The following is a 20325-nucleotide window of genomic DNA, read 5'->3' as shown; positions in this document are numbered from 1 at the left end:
AATTCTATTCGCTTTCTATTGTTGGACAGAATAACCATGTTTCCATCCGGTCGTGGTCTGAGATCAACGCGCAGGAGAATGCACTGAATGCCGGGAAAGAGTCGAGGTAGCAAACATTCACACCGCTTCTTAGTGATGTCGGGGGAGATGGAGTAGGCACCAAATCACTTTGTTCTCAAGGATTTATTTCCATGGACTGGAAAATAAGTTGAGGGTGGAATGATTTCTCTACGGGAGACCAAAGGGATGGCGTGGCGTGTTGCTGCTGCCTCACTCTACATCTAGGGAAGGCGCGTCCGGATGCGTTCCGAGGAGGCATCATGCAACCTAACCGAGCCTTGCTCAAAATGAGAGCCCGCAAAAGAGAGCACGGAAAACTGGCATATATTCATGTAGGCTCAGGCATTTGATAGATGTTAAATTATTGATAAGTTTGCTTTTGTCTTTCCACCGAGGAAATAGTGGGCATATATGACGTGACAAGAGACGAGAGCCGCCTGAAGGGTATCGAGGTTTAAGACGCCGAACTACCCGGGTGATTATATCAGATCGACCCAGCATTTCTGTAGCTACTGCCGGTTATCACGCCACCAGAGAAAACATGCACAGTGTATATCCATGCATTAGTGCGCAGGGTCGTGCGGGAGGAAATTCCCCACGATGAGACTGGGTCTGGCGGCTTGTTAGCGTCATCAGCACCACAAAGAGCAAGATATGCTCGCTGCTTACATCTTGTGGTCATCTCTCCGGATATGGAAGGAAAAGCAACAGTTGACGATCGGGTCGTGCGACTGATCGTCCGGGTTCTTGAGCGCGCACGCCGTCAAGAGGGTATCATGTGCAGGGTCGAATGCAATCGTTCCAAACTCTTCCCAGTAGCGTACTAGGGACTCTTCCGTCAGGATCTCGTGCAGAGATATCTTGCCCTGTACATCTGCGTTAGCTCAGGTGGCCAGAGTGCTTCTCATCTTGGGTCCCCACTGACATCTCGTAATCGTTCGACGGGCACGTGGATCAGTTCTGCCATCTCCTTGTTGCCTCGGAAGATCTCGCCCGTTCGCCTCCAACAGCAAGCGGGCACGGCCATCGCGGCAAACACTCTGTCGTATTCCAGCAGTGTGCGCTCGAACCACATCTCGACGTAGATGAGCTCCATGTCGGTCAGGTTGTGGATCTTCTCGCGGAACTTGGGCCGGAACCGATCAATCTGGCGCAGTATCTTCTGCTTCGAGGCAGCGGCAATGTGGCTGTCCATGTACTTGCCGAGCCTCGCGTACCCCTTGATGTAGTTGAACGGCTTCAAGAGGCCGGCATCGTATTTGGCCTTCAAAACTCGCTGCATGCGCTCTTCCGGAGTGTCGTTGCCTGACGGGTCTGCTGCTTGGAGATAGAACTCGCGCGTCTTGTCCGTCGGAATGACACTCGCCGGCCGCGATATGGAGTTGGCCTGCTCTATGTTTGGCGGAAGCATCGAACCCCCTTGCGCGGCGCTGGGCGGGAGGAGGTTGGCATTGCTGCCCGAAAAGCCCGCCATGTCAGACTGGCTGTTTCTGAAGAGATTTTGATCGTCCGGAAGCGCCCCGGTGTCATCGAGGAGACTCGTGTTGAGGAAGTCGTTGAGTAGGTTGAACTCATGAGTGACCTCAGGGGCGAGCATGTACTGGGGATTATAGCTGTGCATATCGTGGAATTGGTTCTGGGCGGTCAACCAGGCATCAGAAAACCCGGCGACTACACGATCACTTCAGCTTTCGGCGGCCCTGGCTCTCATAGGGGGTTCTACAAAACCTACATTGGTTCATATTGCTGCTAGAGGCATTGGCCTGCATCCCAGAGACCGGACCCGGTGACACAAGCTGTAGGGGATTCCCCCGGCCCAGCGCACCTGCGCCAAAGCCTGGCTTGGTGCCCTGGGAAGCGCCGGCGCCGTTGAAGGAGGGCGGGCCCATCGCCGCAGAAGCATCGTTCTGGTCTATCGAGTTGTTGCGCGGCATTTCTGTCTGGACCTCTGATTCGTCATGCGCGGCCGTACCATGAGAATTCTTGGGCTTCTTCGAGTCCGCATCTCGGGGCTCGTCATGACACAGGTGAGCGATGTTCCGCTTTATGCATCTTGTGCACGGCCTCTCCTATAGACACACAAACAGGCTCAGCGACGACTCCATTATTTCATGCAGGCCAAGACCCGAATTTCTAAACAAGTAACGCAAAAGGAAAGGATCTTACATACGAGATCGCAAGTCATATGCTGGAAGCCCGCAGGCCTAAGTATTAGCCATATGTCACACCAAGAAGAGCTTCACTGTTTGGACCAGAGGTACGCGGAGCCACGCGAATGGGTTGTCGACTGCGCCATGAGGACGAGGGCGCCCCCGGCGAGCGACGGGCCATTATCAGTGCGATCCACACACGCTGGGAAGATACGCAGACGTGGACCCAATGGACGGGGGGAGCAGTGACAGATGTCGGACAGGAACTAGAGAGCTTACAGATCGACGGCAGTAGACACAAGCTGTAGGAACACGGTCCAAAATTAGCCATGGCTCGTTGATACGATCTTTCTCCTGTTGAATCAAGGGGGATAGGAGTTTAGCATCGAAGCACAGCATACCGTGATTGACCTTGCGCCGCTTCCTGGGGCTCTTATTGGCATCGGTGGCACTGGCCGAGGCGGCATTGGTGGCCGTGGGGGTGCTGTCCTTGGACTTTGCGTTCCCGTTCGTCTCGCTGTCGGATCGCGTGTCCTTGGCGGCGGCCTGGCTGGTGCCGCCGTTGTCGCCCGCCATCTTCCTGCTCTCCTGCTTCACGCGGTTTGGGAGTGTCGACGGCGGCGTGCTCCCATTGGACCCCTAGGTTACGCAATGGGCATGTACCTCGTGGGTCATCGAGGGGAGGCCTGCGGCTTATTGCAGGAACCCAGAGCTGGTCCGGTCACGCGCGTCCCGAGGGCTGCGAATATCTCGTGAGGGAGGGCTGAAGCTGCGGGTGCGGTCTCGCGGTCGCAATCGGTGTTGTTCGTGATCGATGGCGAAAAGACCCGGGTTGGCTGGCTTGCGAGCTACTACCTCGGGGGAGACGTCCCCAGATTCCCGGAACCAACCGCGCGCAGAAGATCAAAGAGTGGACGTTGAGGCAGCGAAGGCCACCGGCGCAAAGTTAGTTTGCACTTCCGCTGAAGAAAGCCTCTGGCTTGGTCTGTAGGATTCCGAGCGACTACTGGCTCCTCGCGGCTCAGTCGCAACGGTCCAGGCGCAGCTGACAAGGACTTGGAGCTTCCAATCTGTCGGTGCATCGCAGACCCATCCGGACTCAGCCCAGCTCGTCAGCCTGCCGCGAATGGGATTTTCGCAATTGAGAAGCCGAGGGGTTCGCGCCGCGCCTCTCCATGCTCGACAGGGGTCTTCGGCATGGCGGGGTTTTCTCCATCCTCGCGGCTTGCAAGCTGACTAGTCACCTGCTAACGAGTTGATGGACGCCTCGAGAGAGCATTGGATGGGAGCCGAGTCCCGGCCACGAAGTTGCATCTGCGCACGCGAGCCACACCTGGCCTGGAGGGCAGTGGAAGGACTTTTCTGGTGGTGAGGACCCGAGATGGGCCCAATTGATTGACTTGGCAGTGGGAACCTCGACGTTGCGCCCGGCAAAACCATTAGTACCTGCATTGCACGTGCATAGGATTGGAAACAAAGACAATGGGCACAGAACCAAGCGAGGGCTTGGAATATCATTCGTATTGGGGCGGACAAGCACCTGGAAAGCTATCCTAGGGATGTATAGTATACGGGAGTACGCTTGAGCAGATTGCACCACCCTGCATCAACCCTCGGTCTCGAAGTAGACAGATAAACCCGCACAATGTGTGAAATCTGAACGAGCCTGGACGAGTGCTGGTTCGGCTTCTGATAGAGCGACGAAAGCCTTTGTGTTGCGATGTGACCAATGGCCGGATGGCACCGTTCTGTCATTCGGAAACGACCGGGGCACTCACTGTATTATCTACATGGTGTCTACAATCTACGAATATTGGGTTGCTGCGCACGCCGCCTTCCTGATTTCCTCGTAGGAATCCGGGCTAGCCTAGTCAGCTCCTTGAGAGCAATATTTCGTGATAAGCATGTTGCTATGCATGTGTAGGTGGGGAGGATGGCTGGCTGGATGGGTAGACGGAGTGGTGATGGATGAAGGCATGTCGCCCTATGCCGAGTTCCCGCCGAATCCCTGCCACAATGACGACACAATGAGAGCAGGAAGCTTATCGCGGGGAATGGCTGTCGCAGGTATCCAAGCTTCACAGGAGCTGCATCAAGGTTGATATTGACGACCACGCAGCGTGTTTCCCGCGCTTGATGTGAAATAAAATCAATGAAGCAGAGCAAACCTCCCGGTTTTGCCTAAACCGTAGCCGCGCAAGCGTCCATGCCGAACTATGGCGTGGGCTAAGGCCTACCAGAGCCAAGCGGACTCAGCCGTGCATGCAACGAACGGGCGGTTCTTGATTTCTCCTAGTCTGGGGGAGCAAGCAAGAAGAGGCGCACTTCGTGCCGTGGCGATCGTCAGGGAACAGTGGAAGGGGGTGAGAAAAGCATGTCCTGCAGAATCTGCACGACGAGGCTCTTCTGCAATGCCGCATGGCAGCGAGCTGGCCGAAGATGCGTGGTCAAGAGGCGGCCTCCCCAAGGTTTTTGTTTCCTGTTGCGTGGCAGACAAGAGGAGCGTCAGCAGTGAGCATGGATGGAGAAACTCAAGCACCAACACAATGGTCGCACACCCCTGGCGCTTCCGTCATCGTCGCATCTTTCCTGACTCTGGGGAGGGGGCTCTCGGTCGATATTTCGCGCATGTTGGCGACGATAGGGACTGGGCACGCAGGGCCGGCGGGCGTCCGTAGCAGGCATGCCGTGGGCGTGCCTAGTGCGGTCCAGTGCGAAAAGTGCCTGGCTGGTCTGGTGGAGCCCCCAAATCGGCCCTTGGACTCTGACAGGGCCCCAACTTCCAAGGCAGGTCTTGAAACGGGAGCTGTTAGCAAAGATAGTACGAGCTCTGGGCCACTCCGGCGAGTCGAGTCCTTTCAATGCAGCCCGCTCTGCCGCTCCGTTTCTCAAAACGTGGAACCCACCCAGCAGCGCTCCACGCTCCACGCTCCGACCCCTTGCCTGCGAGTCGAACCCGATCCGCCATTCCTGGTTCCAGCGTTTCTGCCGGGTCTGGCGATGATGATGTCGTGCCAGCTTGATTGAGAACCTGATCTGCTGCCCCTGCCCCGCCGCAGACCTGGTTGGCTGGCCTGTTAAAGCTCCAAGAGCGCCCGAGCCTTTCGTTGCCACCGATCGAGCTTCCCACTTGTTGTGCTATCCCGCTTATCGTAAGATTTGCTGCTGTTAGCGGGCCACCCCTTTGCCCTTTGCCTGTGTCGATTTTTCAGAATCGAGGCATATCTTGCAGCGCACCGCGAGTCTGCATTGTTTATTTCTGTCACGAACGCCCAAGCTCGCATAAACCAGAAACCAGACAGTTCGACCCTCAAAATGCGGCCTACCAGCCTTGTTTTCGCTGCTGCGATCCCGGCCATCTGCGCGGTACAACCACGCAGTGCTCCCCAGGTTCCAGTCTTACTGAGCCACGATGCCGGCACTGCTGGCCCATATGCCCAAGGGCCCGCAAATATCACGCAAAGTATGTCCCTGCCGAGTTAACTGTTCTCGAATTGGCGTAGCTAAATGATTTGCACCATAGCTACAGCAGCGACAAGCTCTCCTGCAGAGTCAATGGACTCCTCGAAATCCCCGTCAGCCGCCGCAGCTTCGAGCGATATACCGCCGCCAACTCTAGACAAGTCGATATTCAGCTTGATTGTGTTTGGTGTCGCCGGACTCTGTCTTCTATGAGATGGTACAACACCGAACGGCGAGAGACGATATAGATATGTGTAGATGGTGGAGGGACGGAAGCACGAGATACCCAACATTCATTTTTTTCTTCCGGCGGCAATTCATTCAACGGCGTTCAGGTTGCATCGGCATCGGCATTGGCGTTGGATACCTACTGGGCATGCATTTATGAGAGATACCGATTTGACGAGATTTTCGACGACATATATATATATATATGGTGGACCTGACATACCTCACATAGAGAGAGGATCGATGTAGATACGATACGGGGTGCCAATGATAGCAAATTTTCATCGTCCCCGTTTTATCGTTCATGGCTGCCGAACGGTGATGCTGGACTTACAAAACTGTCGCTGTATGTCTGGAGCGTGATCATATGCCGACGACTGTATATGATCTAGAACCCGTAGCATTGTGTACTTTCTCCGTCACGTCGATGTCCCGTCATCCACCTTCCCATGCCGGCGCTATGCGGCTTCTTAAGCTGTCGAAGCTGCTCGTCGCGCCCTCTTGGCATGCCGCTGTATGTTGTCTTGTGGAGAAGTGATATACGAGAGCCGTACATGGAGGCATGGCCTTCAAAGCCCTGTTTGTCATACTAGTGCTCTTTTTCCTCTTGCGAACTGCACATGTAGCTATACACTGGCCGAGCCACTTTCGATTGAAGCAGGAAACGTCGATTGCCCGCAGCAAGGGCCCATCTGCATTGAACCTGGCGCCAACCGCCACTTGACCTGCACCCCGAATTTCGAAGGGATCATATATCTATTCGTCTCCCGAGTGGAGAGGGTATTTCTCAGGCGGCGATCGGAACTTGCTCGACCGGCTTTTCGTCTGCCGGAGGCTCAGGGTCTGGCTTGGGAAGGTTATCCTTGGATGCAATGTCAGTACAACGTTCGGGTTGGACAGATGATGGCAACGGCATACCATGTCGTAGATGACTCTGATCATGAGGCTGCAGCTGGGGCAGACAGCTATGTCGGTGGTCTCATCTTGAAGGTCGCAGAGTGCGATCTCGAACTTGTCGCCGCACGGGCAAGGGTAGTGGTAAATCTGTAGGGCCTCGTCGAAAGTCATGTCCTCGATTTCGACTTCGTCGTAGACAGCGATCTCTTCCTCTCCGTCGGCCATCTTTGCGGTCTGTGTGCGTGTGATGCGCTGATGTGCTGTGCTGGTGACTCGGGGCCAGGCCAAGTGGAAACAAGAGAATGCGACAGCCAGAAATTTTGTTCCGAGACCCCGCGGCGACCGTTGCAGAGGCCGAAGACTCACTTGGCCGTTTTAGTGCCTATCTTACCCCGGGCAGCCCGGGGGGTTGAGAAGCGCACCGCCACAGAAGACCAGATACAATAGCATGACCCGCCACAGTACCCGGTTTTCTACAGTGCCAGAGTGCTTTTCTTGGTTACTGCAGCCTATTACTGTAGCCTGTCAGCCTGTATGAAGTAGGTGGCCTGGGCAGCGGTAACTCGTAGTCAGCAAAGCCACCTGGGCACTGGGCACTGGGCACTGGGCACTCCTGTCAGTGGCCCGGTCTACTGTCTAGTTCCAGCCCAGTTGCCGAGAGAGAGAGAGAGCCTTCCCCTAGGTAGTTACTGGAGCGTGGCGCTACTGGGAAGCTGGGGAAACCGGGGGGAATCACATGCCATCGCTGACCCTGCGTCACTACCAGCGAATGGTAAGCGGCCTGGTCGTCCTCGCTCGATTCCGCCGAGGAACGATCGATGCTTCGATTGTGACTTTCGTCCGCAAAGGCATCGTGTGTCCCCCAAGTCTCAAGTCTCAAGTCTCCAGTCTCCCTGCAACATGATGCTGCCGACCGCCATGTAAGATAGTCGGACGGCTGCTGTCGCACTATTCTGTACTCTGCCGCGCCCGCTTGCATTGCAGTAGCCCGCGCCCCCATGAAGCCGAGCTCGTGAACCCGATTCTCGTCTTGCGATATCACACCCCCGTGCTCTCTCCGCCGACGTGCTTGGAGGACACTTCTCCTCAAGGTCCGCCGCCATGGCGGTGCAATCCAAGCTGGTCCTGCCCGACCGGTCCATTAAGAGCGCCATCGCGCAGCTGACCAACCTGTACATCTCGAACCGGACGCGCATCTCCCGCGCCGTCTACCTCACCCTCCTCCTCGCCCTCGTCAACCGTGTGCGCCATGCCATATCCGAGCAGAAGGCCGCATCCGCCCGGGAGCAGGCCAAACGCCGCTCGGGCACGACATCGAGCGACGGCACCGATGCCACCGCCAAGAAGAAGGTTGAGCTGAACCGCGAGTTCTTCCGCTCGCTGCTCAGGCTGTTGCGCATCGTCGTCCCCGGCTGGCAGAGCAAGGAGTCGCGCCTGCTCCTCAGCCACAGCGTCTTCCTCGTCATCCGGACCTTGATCAGTCTGAAGGTCGCCGAGATGGACGGAGCCATCGTCAAGGCTCTCGTCAAAGGAAACGGGAGGGAGTTTCTGCTGCGCATCTTCTGGTGGATGCTGATTGCCATGCCCGCAACCTTCACAAACTCCATGCTGTCGTACCACCAGGCCGAGCTCTCCCTGAAGTATCGGACCAGGTTAACCCAGTACATTCACGACAAGTACCTGTCGCAGCTCACATTCTACGGCATTTCGGCCCTGGATGACCGTATAAAGAACCCCGACCAACTCATCTCTGTCGATGTAGCAAAGTTTTCTAACAGCTTGGCCGAGCTATACAGCAACTTGGCCAAGCCCATTCTCGATATGGTAAGCCAATGGCTCGAGATCTATTCGTGGACATTTCAACTGATGCCGAGTAGACTATATACACATACTCATTATCGAAGAGCGTAGGTGGCGAAGGCGTGGTCTTCATGTCATTGCTGGTACAGCTATCTGCCAATGTCATGCGCGCTCTGACTCCACCATTCGGCAAATATGTGGCCGACGAAGCCCGACTTGAAGGAGAGTTCCGTTTCCAGCACTCCAGACTAATAGACCACGGCGAAGAGGTCGCACTTTATTCAGGCCACGAGGCGGAGAAGGACACTCTGGACAAAGGCTACTTCACGCTTATTAAGCATGTGAACTACATCTTGCGTCGGCGTTTCTACCACGGAGTCATGGAAGACTTCGTCATCAAGTACTTTTGGGGCGCGTTGGGGCTGTTGTTGTGCAGTGTACCTGTCTTCTTTAAGCTACCTGGCCAGCTCGCCGGCGGCGTTGTCAGCATGGGAGACAGGACAGAGACGTTTGTCACCAACAGACGGATGTTGCTCGGCGCCTCTGATGCTTTCGGGCGTGTCATGTTCTCTTACCGTGAGGTCATGGAACTTGCAGGCTACACCTCGCGTGTTGCATCTCTCCTAGAAGTCATGGACGACATCCAGGCTGGCCATTTTGAGAAGAAGCTAGTCTCCAGCTCTGGTACCGAGGACAACGCCGCAGTGTTGGCAGGTCGGGGCACTGTTGTCGAGAGCAAGGATATTCAGTTCCTCGACGTGCCTATTATCTCTCCAAACGGCGATGTCCTCGTTCGAGCTTTATCCTTCACGCTCAGGCAGGGTGATCACTTGCTGGTGGTTGGACCCAATGGTTGCGGCAAGTCGAGTCTTTTCCGAATCCTCGGAGGCCTATGGCCCGTCTACGGCGGTACCGTTCACAAACCACCATTTTCCGACATTTTCTATATTCCCCAGAGGCCATACCTTTCACGTGGCAGCCTGCGCCAGCAGATAACGTACCCTGATAGTCTCCGCACAGTCCGTGCGCGCGGTGTCACCGATGCCCAGCTTCTGGATATGCTCAAGATCCTGGGCCTCGAGCACTTAGTCGACCTATACCCAGAGGGCTGGGATGCCGAGGCCGAATGGCGTGATGTCCTCTCCGGGGGTCTACAGCAGCGAGTCGCCATGGCGCGCCTCTTCTACCACAAGCCGCGCTACGCCATCCTGGATGAGTGCACGAGCAGTGTCACATTGGAAACAGAGAAAGTCATGTACGATAATGCCAAGGCATTGGGCATCACCCTTATGACTGTTAGCCATAGACGGAGCTTGTGGAAATACCACAGCAAGATCTTGCAGTTCGATGGGCAGGGCAACTACATCTTCACGCAGCTTGACGCCGAGAAACGACTCAAGCTCGAAGACGAGAAGGAGGACCTGGACGTTCTGCTTCGACAGGTGCCTGAAATTGAGAGGAGGATCGGGGAATTGACTGCCGAGTAATTACTGGCCGGGGAGTGAAAGTACATATTTTCATTACATACTGCATGGTTCGATTGAGCTAAAGGTATTCGCATATCGGCGTAGGCGTAGCTTTTGGTATTGGTGTAGAATGAGAAGACACAAGCATAATTCACATACCCATTGCACCATTATATGTCCTCGTTAGCTGCGCCTGGCACGGTCGAGTTAGGCTGTTTCCATTACCAAATGCCTTCCTGGTACCTCGGCGTTGGCTCAGTGCCTCTATAGCATGACGTCTCAGCAACCTACCGAGTTCTCCCGGCCTTCAGGCTGTGAGCCATTTGCGAGAGACGTGTTTAAATGATAGCAGTCGCTCAGATTCGTCTGCTCAAGAAACATGGTCCAAAAGAGGCGGGCTTCATTCGAGAAGACCGTGGATGATCGCTCTGAATACTAGAGAGCGCTCGTCCAAGACCATAGTTTCCTGTAGGATCTAGGCTAATACCTACAACCAACCATGGGCGAGATTCCTCAGTGTTGCATCTTTCTCGTGGGATATGGCATAGAATCATTCCCATCAGAATGAACACAGTGGGTCGTGCTTACTTTGACTCATCTCGTGTTTTGGGGCATCACAAGTATAAGTATACTACAGACCATTGATTCTAATATGAGAAAATGGCTGTGTATAGCAGGTTACACTGGTAGCACGGCTGGCGTTTGTTATTGTTGATGTTGGTAAAGTACCGCAAACACTCACCTAGTTTGGCCCCAGAGGAAAACATGGAGGATCAAGATGTTCAGTGCTTGATCTGTGGACACTGCATACCCCCTTTGTACTTGTAGATCAAGGATTCTGAGGCATCCGAGTCACGCGAAGCCCTCTCAGGCCGCTATCTATTGGCATCTTCAAGACTCCAGAGAATCTCACTAAACTTGTTGATAAGTACCCAAAGCAATGTCAGCGGGAATGAGGCTACCCGTGATCTTCCTTACAGGTTTTCATTCCATATCGGACACTTGAGCATCGCTCCTTTGCAGGAATATTGCTAGTGGAGATTGACAAGATGCATTCAGCTACTGCCAAGCTTGTATTATCATGCAATAGTTGCTGTGGTAAAAGGCTCGCTCATTCATACAAGTGCATATGGCGATACTTTCTCCCAATAGCAAGATGACACGATGCCACCAGCACGAATGCACATTGCTACACAACATGACATTCCCATCTTCTAGCACAACAAATACACTTACTATTGGATGGTCTACAAAAAAACTATGCAGTTGGGGTAGCGGTCGTGACCAAAATCATCCAATGAACGCCTCCAATCTGCGCAGCCTGCCGCAAAAGCAAGGCGCTTGCTGTGGTAATAAAATCTCTGGAAACGGTTGAATCGGTAGAACTCTTGATACTTCTGAAATGAGGCTACGCTCTTCTACCCCTCTCTTCTTTTTCCACTATATAGATCGAAGCTAATGCACACGGTTTCTCTTCCTACGGCCACGCTTCCCACCCGTCACAAATCGATATTCAGTGAGCCGGCCTGTGATAGTATACCAGCTTGCCACCCCCACCCCCCTTACAGAGCCGCAATGGGGCAACAATCTCGAGAGAAACACCACGGTCAAAAGAAGGTTTGCGGTGTGGGACTCGTGGTCAGTAATACTCCCTTTCCAAGTCGATTCGGCAGGATATATGCCTACTGTTGAACCATCCTTGCTGGTATGGTATCTCAGGGAGGCTGTGTTGCAAACTCGCCTTTGCCATTCGCCTCCTCTTTCTTCGAAAAGCGTTGAGATTTTCCAAATAACCAATACTAATGCCGGTCATTGTGGCATAGGTAGGAGTCTTCAAGTTGGTCCATATTCAAGGCTCATCTTCGAAAAGCCGTAGAACGGATACTTCACGCGACTCGCGAGAGTATTATGCTCTTCTTGTTACAACGCCACCAACACATAGGTACCGGTTGATCAGCGACGCTTATTGCACACCAAACGACCAGCCTCCAGAAATTTGTTGGAGCTCAAAGGGGGCAACCTCTTTCCCTGACATGCTAGCGTCCCTTGTCTTTCGGCGCCATTTTGCTCTGTGTCTTGTGCCCATAAGTGACTGGAAGTCAAATGAGACCCTAGCCACTAGGCTAAGGAGAGCATTGTTCTGGGACTATTGCGGCGACCAAGCTTCAAGCTCAAGAGGTACAATTTGGGATCCTACTCAAATCATAAAAATAAATGCGATCCAGAAGCTTGGATCCATCCGGATGGAGAATGCGCCTCCAAGGTGCTCAACTTGTAAGTTGAAATCTGTTTTGTTGTTGAGCTGAGGATGCTCGTCACCTTTGAGGCTTGATGTCCGAAACGTTTTAACAAAATATTACAGTATATGCCCGGCTTCAAGCGGACTGGACGTATTATAACATATGGTGGAATGGCGCAGACTTCACCTTGATTCTGGCTTACCTTCTGACCAAAGGTGCCGGCGACATATGCCGCAATATAATGAGGCACCTAGCTCAGCTTAGGAAAGCTGAGGTTTGCCGACCCAGAGCTGAGGCCTGTGAAAACGGAGTTCGCGGTGGGGCTGCAGCTTTTCTAGGCGCAGCTGGATTGACAGTCATCTCTGGCGGCGCGGCTTCGCCATTCACTGGGCCCGTCATGGCGGGTTCCTTAGGTGTCTTGTTCGGGTCTGCTGGGACAGCAGATGCGCTGCATGACGGGGAGAAGGAAAGACGGGCTACCAGACAAGCGAGTATTCGAAAGCTTGCACACGAGTTCCCAAAATCACGCTTGGATCATCTTTTTAAGTGATATCTTTCGAATAGACTGGATGCTCTGATTACTTATTAGTGCAGCGAATGTTTCGGCGACACTAGTTAATGTAAGCGCTTGCCGGACAAGGTTCTATATTGTGAAGAAAGCGCACGCCAAGGTCATGCCCTAGGTCCGGCCGTGCTCATAGCTCTTGCGTTGGCCTCCCATTCACTGTAGGGTCTACACTTGGCGGTGGCTTCGTTTCTTGGCTATCTGAAAGAACCGTCCTGCCCTCGGGGGAGTCCAGCACGGGGAAAGGAAGGGGCTGGGTAGATGGGCACTCCTGCAAGTAATCGATCTCTAAGTTTTTTGCATTTCACACATATCATCAAGCGAACGGTAAAATAGTTGTCAGAGGATTCCTAGATGTATTGAAAGGGCAAATAGTAGAGTAGCATAGCGAATGTAAGGGACCAACAACTCCTTTCACACTCCTAGCCATGCCCTCATTTCTTTGCAGCTCTTCCCACGATGAAGAAGGAACCAGCAGTTAAGCCTTTCCAAGTTGTAAACTTCCCCTCACCAATACTTGTGGAAGTTCTGGTGAGTGTGCCATGTGGTCAGACTTACTGGCTAGTACGGATAAAGTTTTAGAAAGCCACCAGTTACCATTAACCGCGCCGATCGCCTAGTGTCATAGCGTTTGCAGGCAGACCTCGCATGTCATTTCCACAAACACATAGGGCAGTTTGGCGTTCACAGATACGCTAAGTAGTACGAAAAGAGAACTGGATAACTAATCGTCAAACGACTCTTTCCCAACGGTTGGCGATTTACTCATAAGACAATCGCCGCATGCCGCACATAAAGAAGCCTTGAGTCTTTGGCCCCTGCGAACTGAATCTTGACTAGACAGAGTGCTGCCAAAGGGTTTCCATCTTGTAATGGGGCATGCTACCCAGCGAGAATTGGAGAAAGCTCTCTAGTTTCGTATACTAGTGTCATTCTGCGTATTGTCAGTGCGCTTTAGTGGCAGATGATCTAGACCACAGCCCCGCTAGTGCACGGATCTGCCGGGTGTCACGGCTAGCGCAGCATGGGACGAACTCGACCGCCTGGGCAGTGTTAGACCACTTATATAGCGAAACGAACTCATTCTAGCATGTTTCGCCTGTCTTGCACGACTCAACCCATGATCAATCCTGTTCATCGATGCCATGGGGAAGAGAGAAGCACTAGTCGGAGTCGCGAGTTTGTTTGGCCTGCTGTCCGTAATCACGACTGTCGCCAGGTTTTACACTCGGATATATCTCATCAAGGCTTTTCGCAAGGATGATGCTGTCATGGGTGCTGCCACAGCAAGTGAAATCACTTCATCACTCGTCACTTATGCTAAACTATTTTCTCAAGCAGATTCTGTATTTCTGGTATATTGTTCAAGTTTTTATTGGAGCCAGTAACGGAACTGGCAGACGGAACGAAGAATTAGACGATATGACAAAGATGACGTCCTTCTTGGTAGTTGTTTCCCGTTCAAGCCAAGTTTCGGAAATTGAATTAATTGGCCTTTTAGATATGGTGGCTATGCTACATGGCCTACGGTTTAGCCGTGACAGTTGCCAGGCTGTCCATTGGGCTGTGCTGGCTACGTATCGCGATATCCAAGGCCCAGGTCTATACCGTCTATCTTATTCAACTCGTGAATTCCCTCGCGGGCGTGGTTTTTACCTTTGTGGTAATTTTCCAGTGCGCGCCAGTGAGCTTCTACTGGATGAAGGCATTGTCTGGTGCAGAGGGGTCCTGTGTACCGATAAACGCCTTCATTGGGCTGGGCTACTGCTACGGGACAGTCTCAGCTCTCTGCGATTTTGGTCTCTGTGGAGTACCTGCAGCAATTGTACTGAGCACCCATCTACAAAAAAAGACAAGGGTTGCTCTTACAGTACTCCTAGGTCTGGGTGGATTGTAAGATACCTGGTTCTCTCACGCTTCTATTCGTTCTCAACCTTCTGCATCCTATCATTCTCTGAAGTACTGCAGTCTAATGCATTTTAAGGACCGGCGTTTGCCCGTTGATACGTATGGCGTATCTTCAAAACTTGGGAGATCCGGAATTCTTATGTACGAACTATCAATGGCTGATGGCCTTTCGAACCAAAGTGTAAAAGCTAACGTTAGCCTAGTTGCTACTGTCGACATTGCTATATGGTCTACTGTAGAGGTTGGACTCGCTATCACGGCCTCTAACATCTCGACACTGCGACCTCTCTATCGCGGCCTGATCAGGCGTGGCGTATTAGAAGATTGCGGAGATATCGCACCTTGGTAATGCATTTTTCTGTGACGCGGCCAGGCGTTTTGGTAATGTTTAGCGCATGAAGCACATGAAACTATGGATCAAGTTATTTATGACGGAGGGAGCTAGATAATGTTATCAGTCAGGCACATATGATCATATAAAGACCGCAATGATAATAGGGAATATGAGTACATCGTCGTAGATTACGCCTTTCATCCATACCAGGCTGTAGCGTGGGTGGTTATGCTATGCACGTTCCTGGGGGTGAGAAGCACATGGTCTTCGTCCTTGGCCACTGTAGTGCAACCTGTGATCTTCTTTGCCGAGAAGATGAAATTGGAAATGACTGGATACATATTTTGAGGGGAGGTTAAGATCAACGATGCATCATCGAATTGCAGCCTAGCGCAAGAGTCTACTCTCACCCTGCAGATGTTACGCCCCCGGCAATCTGCACCCCCTCTCCCCCCTTGTAGCACATGCACAGAATCCTTATTGCCAAGCTGGCAGCATGCGTTCTTAGAAGGAATGTTTAAGTTCGGAACATTGTGCGGGCCATGGGCTGTGTATTAACCCAGAAATTATTAAAACGTAGAGAACATTAAGTAGTCAGTTTCAAGAGATGAAAGGCGGTCATACGGTGTAGAAGACAGGGAGCGAGCTTGGCTATGAATGAGTCTTTCTGTACTCACATCATTTGGAAGTATATTTACTAAGCTACATTCTTAGAATGATGCACGAATGTCACAAACCATATATGATAGAGCAAAAGGTAACGACTGATATAGTTGAATTTCAACTCATCTCTCGACATGGGCTGGTCGTTTGATGTACACCCGTACCGTCCTGAACGGGACCAAAAGGTGAGTGTTGTCGTTCCAAGCATCATCTTGCGTTTGCTTTGTGAAGTCCACACTTTGGCCTGGTGGCGCATCAGGCAGTCTAGGTAATGGCTTTTCTGCACTATTCAGACTCAACTTGCCTTTCGTTGAGTTAAACTTATCCGTGCAACCCGATTCTATTGACGAGTCTGGACCGCCATAGACATAAATGTGGGGCTTTTTAGTCCTCAAGCATCTTGCAACCCGAACAGATGTCAAGCGGAGTGAGGGCATGCATGTACACATGATGCCAACTGTGACCTCGACAACAGACCACAGTAACGCTTCATAGTAGTCCCATGTGAGGTTTGTCAACTTTCGCATCTTAGCAAGGGCTGCAAGGCGAGCTACGCTAATGACAGTCACGCTGCGGTATCTATTAGGATCAATCTCGAAAGAAGGCAATTCAATCTGACTCACAAGGATCCAATGAGGAACATTGATGCAACCCCCATTTTCTTTCCACGAGACATCTGCAATCCCCGAAGTCGCGAGAGAGGGATCATAAGTAGCCATATATCCAGAGCTATGCTGACAGCTCCGTGGGCGCAGGCTAATGCGCCAATATCAAGACACCTTCCTTGCTGTGTTTCGACTTGTTTCCAGAAGAAGGCTACCGGTGTACACTGAAAGATGGCCGACAAGAGGAAGACAACACCAGAGATGCCAACGAATATAGCGGTTCCAATCAAGATGCGCTGAATGTTCTTGTCTGGAAAAATTCGGAGGTAGAAGGCAATCATCGAGAGCTTTATGAAAAGAGCCTCGGTGAAATAGCAAAGCTCCATGAGGTAAAGGCCTCGAAGAAAGTCTCCAACTGTATCGATGCTTAACGTCCACATATCCCTACCAAGGCCATTATGCATTATTAAGACATGGTTGACGACACTTGACGTTATGCTGACAATCCAGGTGACGAGAATGAACCAGTCGTCAAGACATAGGCCACTGGCAGAAATGAACTTCTGGTAACCTAGCCGAATAAGCATAAGGGCAGATGCTATCGCCATCAAAGTGACCGAAACGGGCAAATAGGCTGCAGCTTGGTATCGAATTGGTGCTCCGCATATCGTTTGGGTAATGTTTTTCGTATCTTCCAGGGTCAGAATAGTCTCCAGAGCATCCTGTTGATTTCAGAGACTACGTACTCAAAGCTTCGGGTATTGTACAGTGACTCAATACACAGCTTTCTATAACAGCATTGAGTGCTTGATTCGTACATTGACAGCCAATATCGGCCAAGCCACATGACGACTGCCCTAGAGCAGTGGTAAAGCATGAAAGCTTCATTTATTTAGAATCTCTGACTTGAATGGAGCAGCAGACTGAACACCTACTGCACATCTAGGGAGTTGACCCATCAGAACTGCAAGATGTGAGTCACCCATTATGCCGGCACAAGCACAATGCTGGAGACCCTGCTAGAGTTGTTTGAAAATGTATTCACTTCGATGCTTTGCGAGACCGCTTTTTGGAATGATATAGGCAATGACTGATGATTGATAACTTCATTGCCGTTTTCGTGAGGTTCGTCACAACTATAAATAAGCTTAATATACCCCTGTCTTGAACCCAGTCACCGTGCGTTGACATTCCTGGTTCGCAAGGCTGATCACTTAGCCTAGGTCTTGACTGCAAAGCGCAAAGGGCAGATCAGTTACGGTCACAGAGGCGCCTGGTGCAAATACGAAGTCGTCGAGAGGACAAATGTTTCTCATAACCGCTATCTTCGGCAGCCGAACGTCTGAGTTACATCGGCGTAGACGGATTAGGATATGATCTGCTTCGCGCGCGCTTTGACCTGATTGCATATATCTGCACGACGTTGTAGAGCTACAGGTAGTGCATTTATGTGCGTCCGGCGCAACCGGCCCCGACCACATCTTTTCTCTTGCCGTTGGCAACGTGAATATTTGCCATGCAAGTCTTTTCTTAATGGGCGCAGTATGTGGACAGGATGCGCTCATCTCTCTCCACGAAATAATGCAGCCAGTCAGAAAAGACTTGAAATTGTGGTAACTCTTGAGTTTATGCGCCATTCACAGTCTCAATTGACAGTGCAGTGCGGTCATCCAAGCGCAGCTGCATTAGGATCAAGCTAACAATTGCATTAATGGTCACGCAGTTATCGCTCGAGCCGTCTTTGCACACGGATTCAACGCTAAGCAATGATCGTTGCTCGCCATGCGTTGATCCCATCCCTCACACCCCCACGTATGCAGCAGTACTTTCATCTGACAGCTCGCCAATGCATGAGCGGCCCGTTGACGTTTCCCTATTTTCTCATGTGATGCGGGTTAGAAGCGGAAAATCATCAAGCTATGTGGAATCGTACCACAAAACGCACTGGTTGCATGCCACTCGCAGCTGTGAATCCCGTCGTAAATGTCCAAACTTGGCTCATTGGGGCAACGCTTTGACCCGTTGGAGGACTTTTTGTTCCGCTACGTGCGACCTTTTAGACAGCCTTGACTGAAGGCAAACAGATGTGCATTGATAAAGCCACTGGTGCTGAATGAGACGCCCGGCCTCTCTTGGAAATGGGCTCTGTGCGGTCTGGCGTTCCCCCATGGACCACGCCCATGGGAACAATGGACAGCAAGGCCACACAACCAAGCAATTCAACTGACTAATGAAAATAATACTACCTCCAGGTAGAGATTCATCATCAATGATGCAGGTGGAGATAGTGGCAATGAAAGTAATACATCTTCTCGTACGATATAGCATTGTTTGCACACCACGTCCATCGTCAACGAAGTCCGGCGATAATTAAAACATTATAACCGGCGCCAACAACACCACAAGCTTGCGGTGCTTGCCTTGAGCGGGCGGAGTTGGAGAAAGGAAAACAAGGAAAGTCCGCCTGCGTTTTATCAGGCGAGTATCAGGATACCACTGATATCTCGAACTGGAAGAGAAGTAAGAAACGCTGTGTTTTTTGTTGCGCCTATTGAATGCATTATCGAAAGAGTGAACTCAATTTCGACCGATGAAGAGACTTTTACTTGTCACAGCGTCCAAATTTCTCGTACTAGCTGTTGCTGGCAAACCGACTCCTTCAACTACCAACTAGTACGATCGTCACCGCCGGGGCCTTCACGTCTCCATGTAACCCCTGAGTGTGCCCAACCCCTCTTACCTGATACTTGTCATCACGCAGTGCCACCAAGTTGTTGGACAGCAAAGTTCGTCCCAAGCTTTTGAGTACTGGAATCACTAGGGTAGGAAAGGTGCTGGGCATTTATGCCAGCCCCGTGAGTTGTGTCACAAACTCCATCTCCCTGCTATATGTTAGCATCCAATGATTTGAGAATAGCAGAGACTACGTACGTAGGCACAGACATCAAGAGTCTTGCTGATCCAGTCATCGGGAATAGTCTCACCGAAACCCGCTTGCAGCCCATTCACGTACTTAGTCGTAGTGCCACCGTTTGGATCAACGTTGCACTCCAAACCAGCTTTGTGCTTGGGGTTCCCGATCAGAAACACACCTTTGACTGCGCTGAAAAGAGCACCAGTAAGGCTAGGGAGGGCATTGACCGTTGCAGCTGCACCTTGAGAATAGCCTTCGAGAAAAAAACACTCCGCAGGGGAAGATTGTAGCGTGGAGGTGATTTTGTTGATTATATCCTGCGTGCCAGCCTCAGAGTTCTGTGACCAATCCGCGGCGTATACTGTGTTGTATATCTTGCCGCCTGACAGTTCAGAAGTGACGGCAGAATTTATTGTTCTGAAACCTGAAGATTCTCCTTGGGGCTCGCTGGTTCCTCGTGTGTTGATGATCGTGTAGGATGCACAGGTGCTGGATATTTGGACTTCTCCGACTGGCGCCGCACGTACGGCTAGCAGCATAAATGGGAAGCCCAGCAGTGGCGCGAGTGTGAGTTGATGCATTGTGCAGACTTGGGTTTCTGCTAAGAAGACTGTATCTACACGAAAGAAACACGGTAGAGATCACATCGTCTTATTGACCGAGCGTGTTTCTTGGATTAAATACCAGTTCTCCCTTCCTGCCATCCGTAAGGACATGCTCGTGAAATGCAGATCTTGGTCAAAAGTGTATCTAGGCTGGCATGCTCGGCCTTTCGGCAACTGAGATCAACGCTATCCTCAGATTTTGTTGCCCTAGACAAGTCACGATCATTAAAGCTCAGACATCTAGGCCCCCTAGCACTAGTTAGCTAGTTAGCGACTTTTAAATAATGATGGTCCATCGATATGCCAACATCCAGGTTAGCGCAAACGTCGACAAGGCCCCAGCCGTTATGGGTCTAAATTGCGGTGGGGTACCCGCTCTATCCCGAACGCATTGCGCCATCCTGGTTCCTAGCAGCAAGCCTCGAATG

General features: G+C 51.8%; 6 protein-coding genes across 6 annotated transcripts; 2 read left to right on the top strand and 4 right to left on the bottom strand.

Moving 5' to 3' along the window:
- Window positions 1–623: 623 nt before the first annotated feature.
- JN550_007646 (uncharacterized protein) lies at window positions 624–2786 on the bottom strand (the record flags this gene model as incomplete). The annotated part of the gene is made up of 5 exons (XM_049319519.1): window positions 624–672; window positions 730–926; window positions 986–1731; window positions 1793–2102; window positions 2490–2786. The coding sequence occupies 5 exons, from the start codon at window positions 2784–2786 to the stop codon at window positions 624–626; spliced, it is 1599 nt and encodes a 532-aa protein (XP_049170303.1).
- A 2739-nt stretch (window positions 2787–5525) lies between these two features.
- JN550_007645 (uncharacterized protein) lies at window positions 5526–5885 on the top strand (the record flags this gene model as incomplete). The annotated part of the gene is made up of 2 exons (XM_049319518.1): window positions 5526–5673; window positions 5734–5885. 2 exons carry the CDS (start codon window positions 5526–5528, stop codon window positions 5883–5885), a joined length of 300 nt encoding a protein of 99 aa, XP_049170302.1.
- Window positions 5886–6687: 802 nt separating this feature from the next.
- On the bottom strand, window positions 6688–7022 carry JN550_007644 (uncharacterized protein; the record flags this gene model as incomplete). The annotated part of the gene is made up of 2 exons (XM_049319517.1): window positions 6688–6762; window positions 6819–7022. 2 exons carry the CDS (start codon window positions 7020–7022, stop codon window positions 6688–6690), a joined length of 279 nt encoding a protein of 92 aa, XP_049170301.1.
- Window positions 7023–7898: 876 nt separating this feature from the next.
- On the top strand, window positions 7899–10084 carry JN550_007643 (uncharacterized protein; the record flags this gene model as incomplete). The annotated part of the gene is made up of 2 exons (XM_049319516.1): window positions 7899–8621; window positions 8702–10084. The coding sequence occupies 2 exons, from the start codon at window positions 7899–7901 to the stop codon at window positions 10082–10084; spliced, it is 2106 nt and encodes a 701-aa protein (XP_049170300.1).
- Window positions 10085–15895: 5811 nt separating this feature from the next.
- Window positions 15896–17364, bottom strand: JN550_007642 (uncharacterized protein; the record flags this gene model as incomplete). The annotated part of the gene is made up of 3 exons (XM_049319515.1): window positions 15896–16343; window positions 16397–17100; window positions 17314–17364. 3 exons carry the CDS (start codon window positions 17362–17364, stop codon window positions 15896–15898), a joined length of 1203 nt encoding a protein of 400 aa, XP_049170299.1.
- A 1767-nt stretch (window positions 17365–19131) lies between these two features.
- JN550_007641 (uncharacterized protein) lies at window positions 19132–19873 on the bottom strand (the record flags this gene model as incomplete). The annotated part of the gene is made up of 2 exons (XM_049319514.1): window positions 19132–19260; window positions 19310–19873. The coding sequence occupies 2 exons, from the start codon at window positions 19871–19873 to the stop codon at window positions 19132–19134; spliced, it is 693 nt and encodes a 230-aa protein (XP_049170298.1).
- Between the last annotated feature and the right edge of the window lie 452 nt (window positions 19874–20325).

Source organism: Neoarthrinium moseri, assembly GCF_022829205.1.
Source record: "Neoarthrinium moseri strain CBS 164.80 chromosome Unknown scaffold30_Wmoseri_CBS_16480, whole genome shotgun sequence".
Lineage (NCBI taxonomy): Eukaryota > Fungi > Ascomycota > Sordariomycetes > Amphisphaeriales > Apiosporaceae > Neoarthrinium > Neoarthrinium moseri.
The sequence above is the reverse complement of the archived record's forward strand: the minus strand, read 5'-3'. Positions and strand labels throughout refer to the sequence as shown.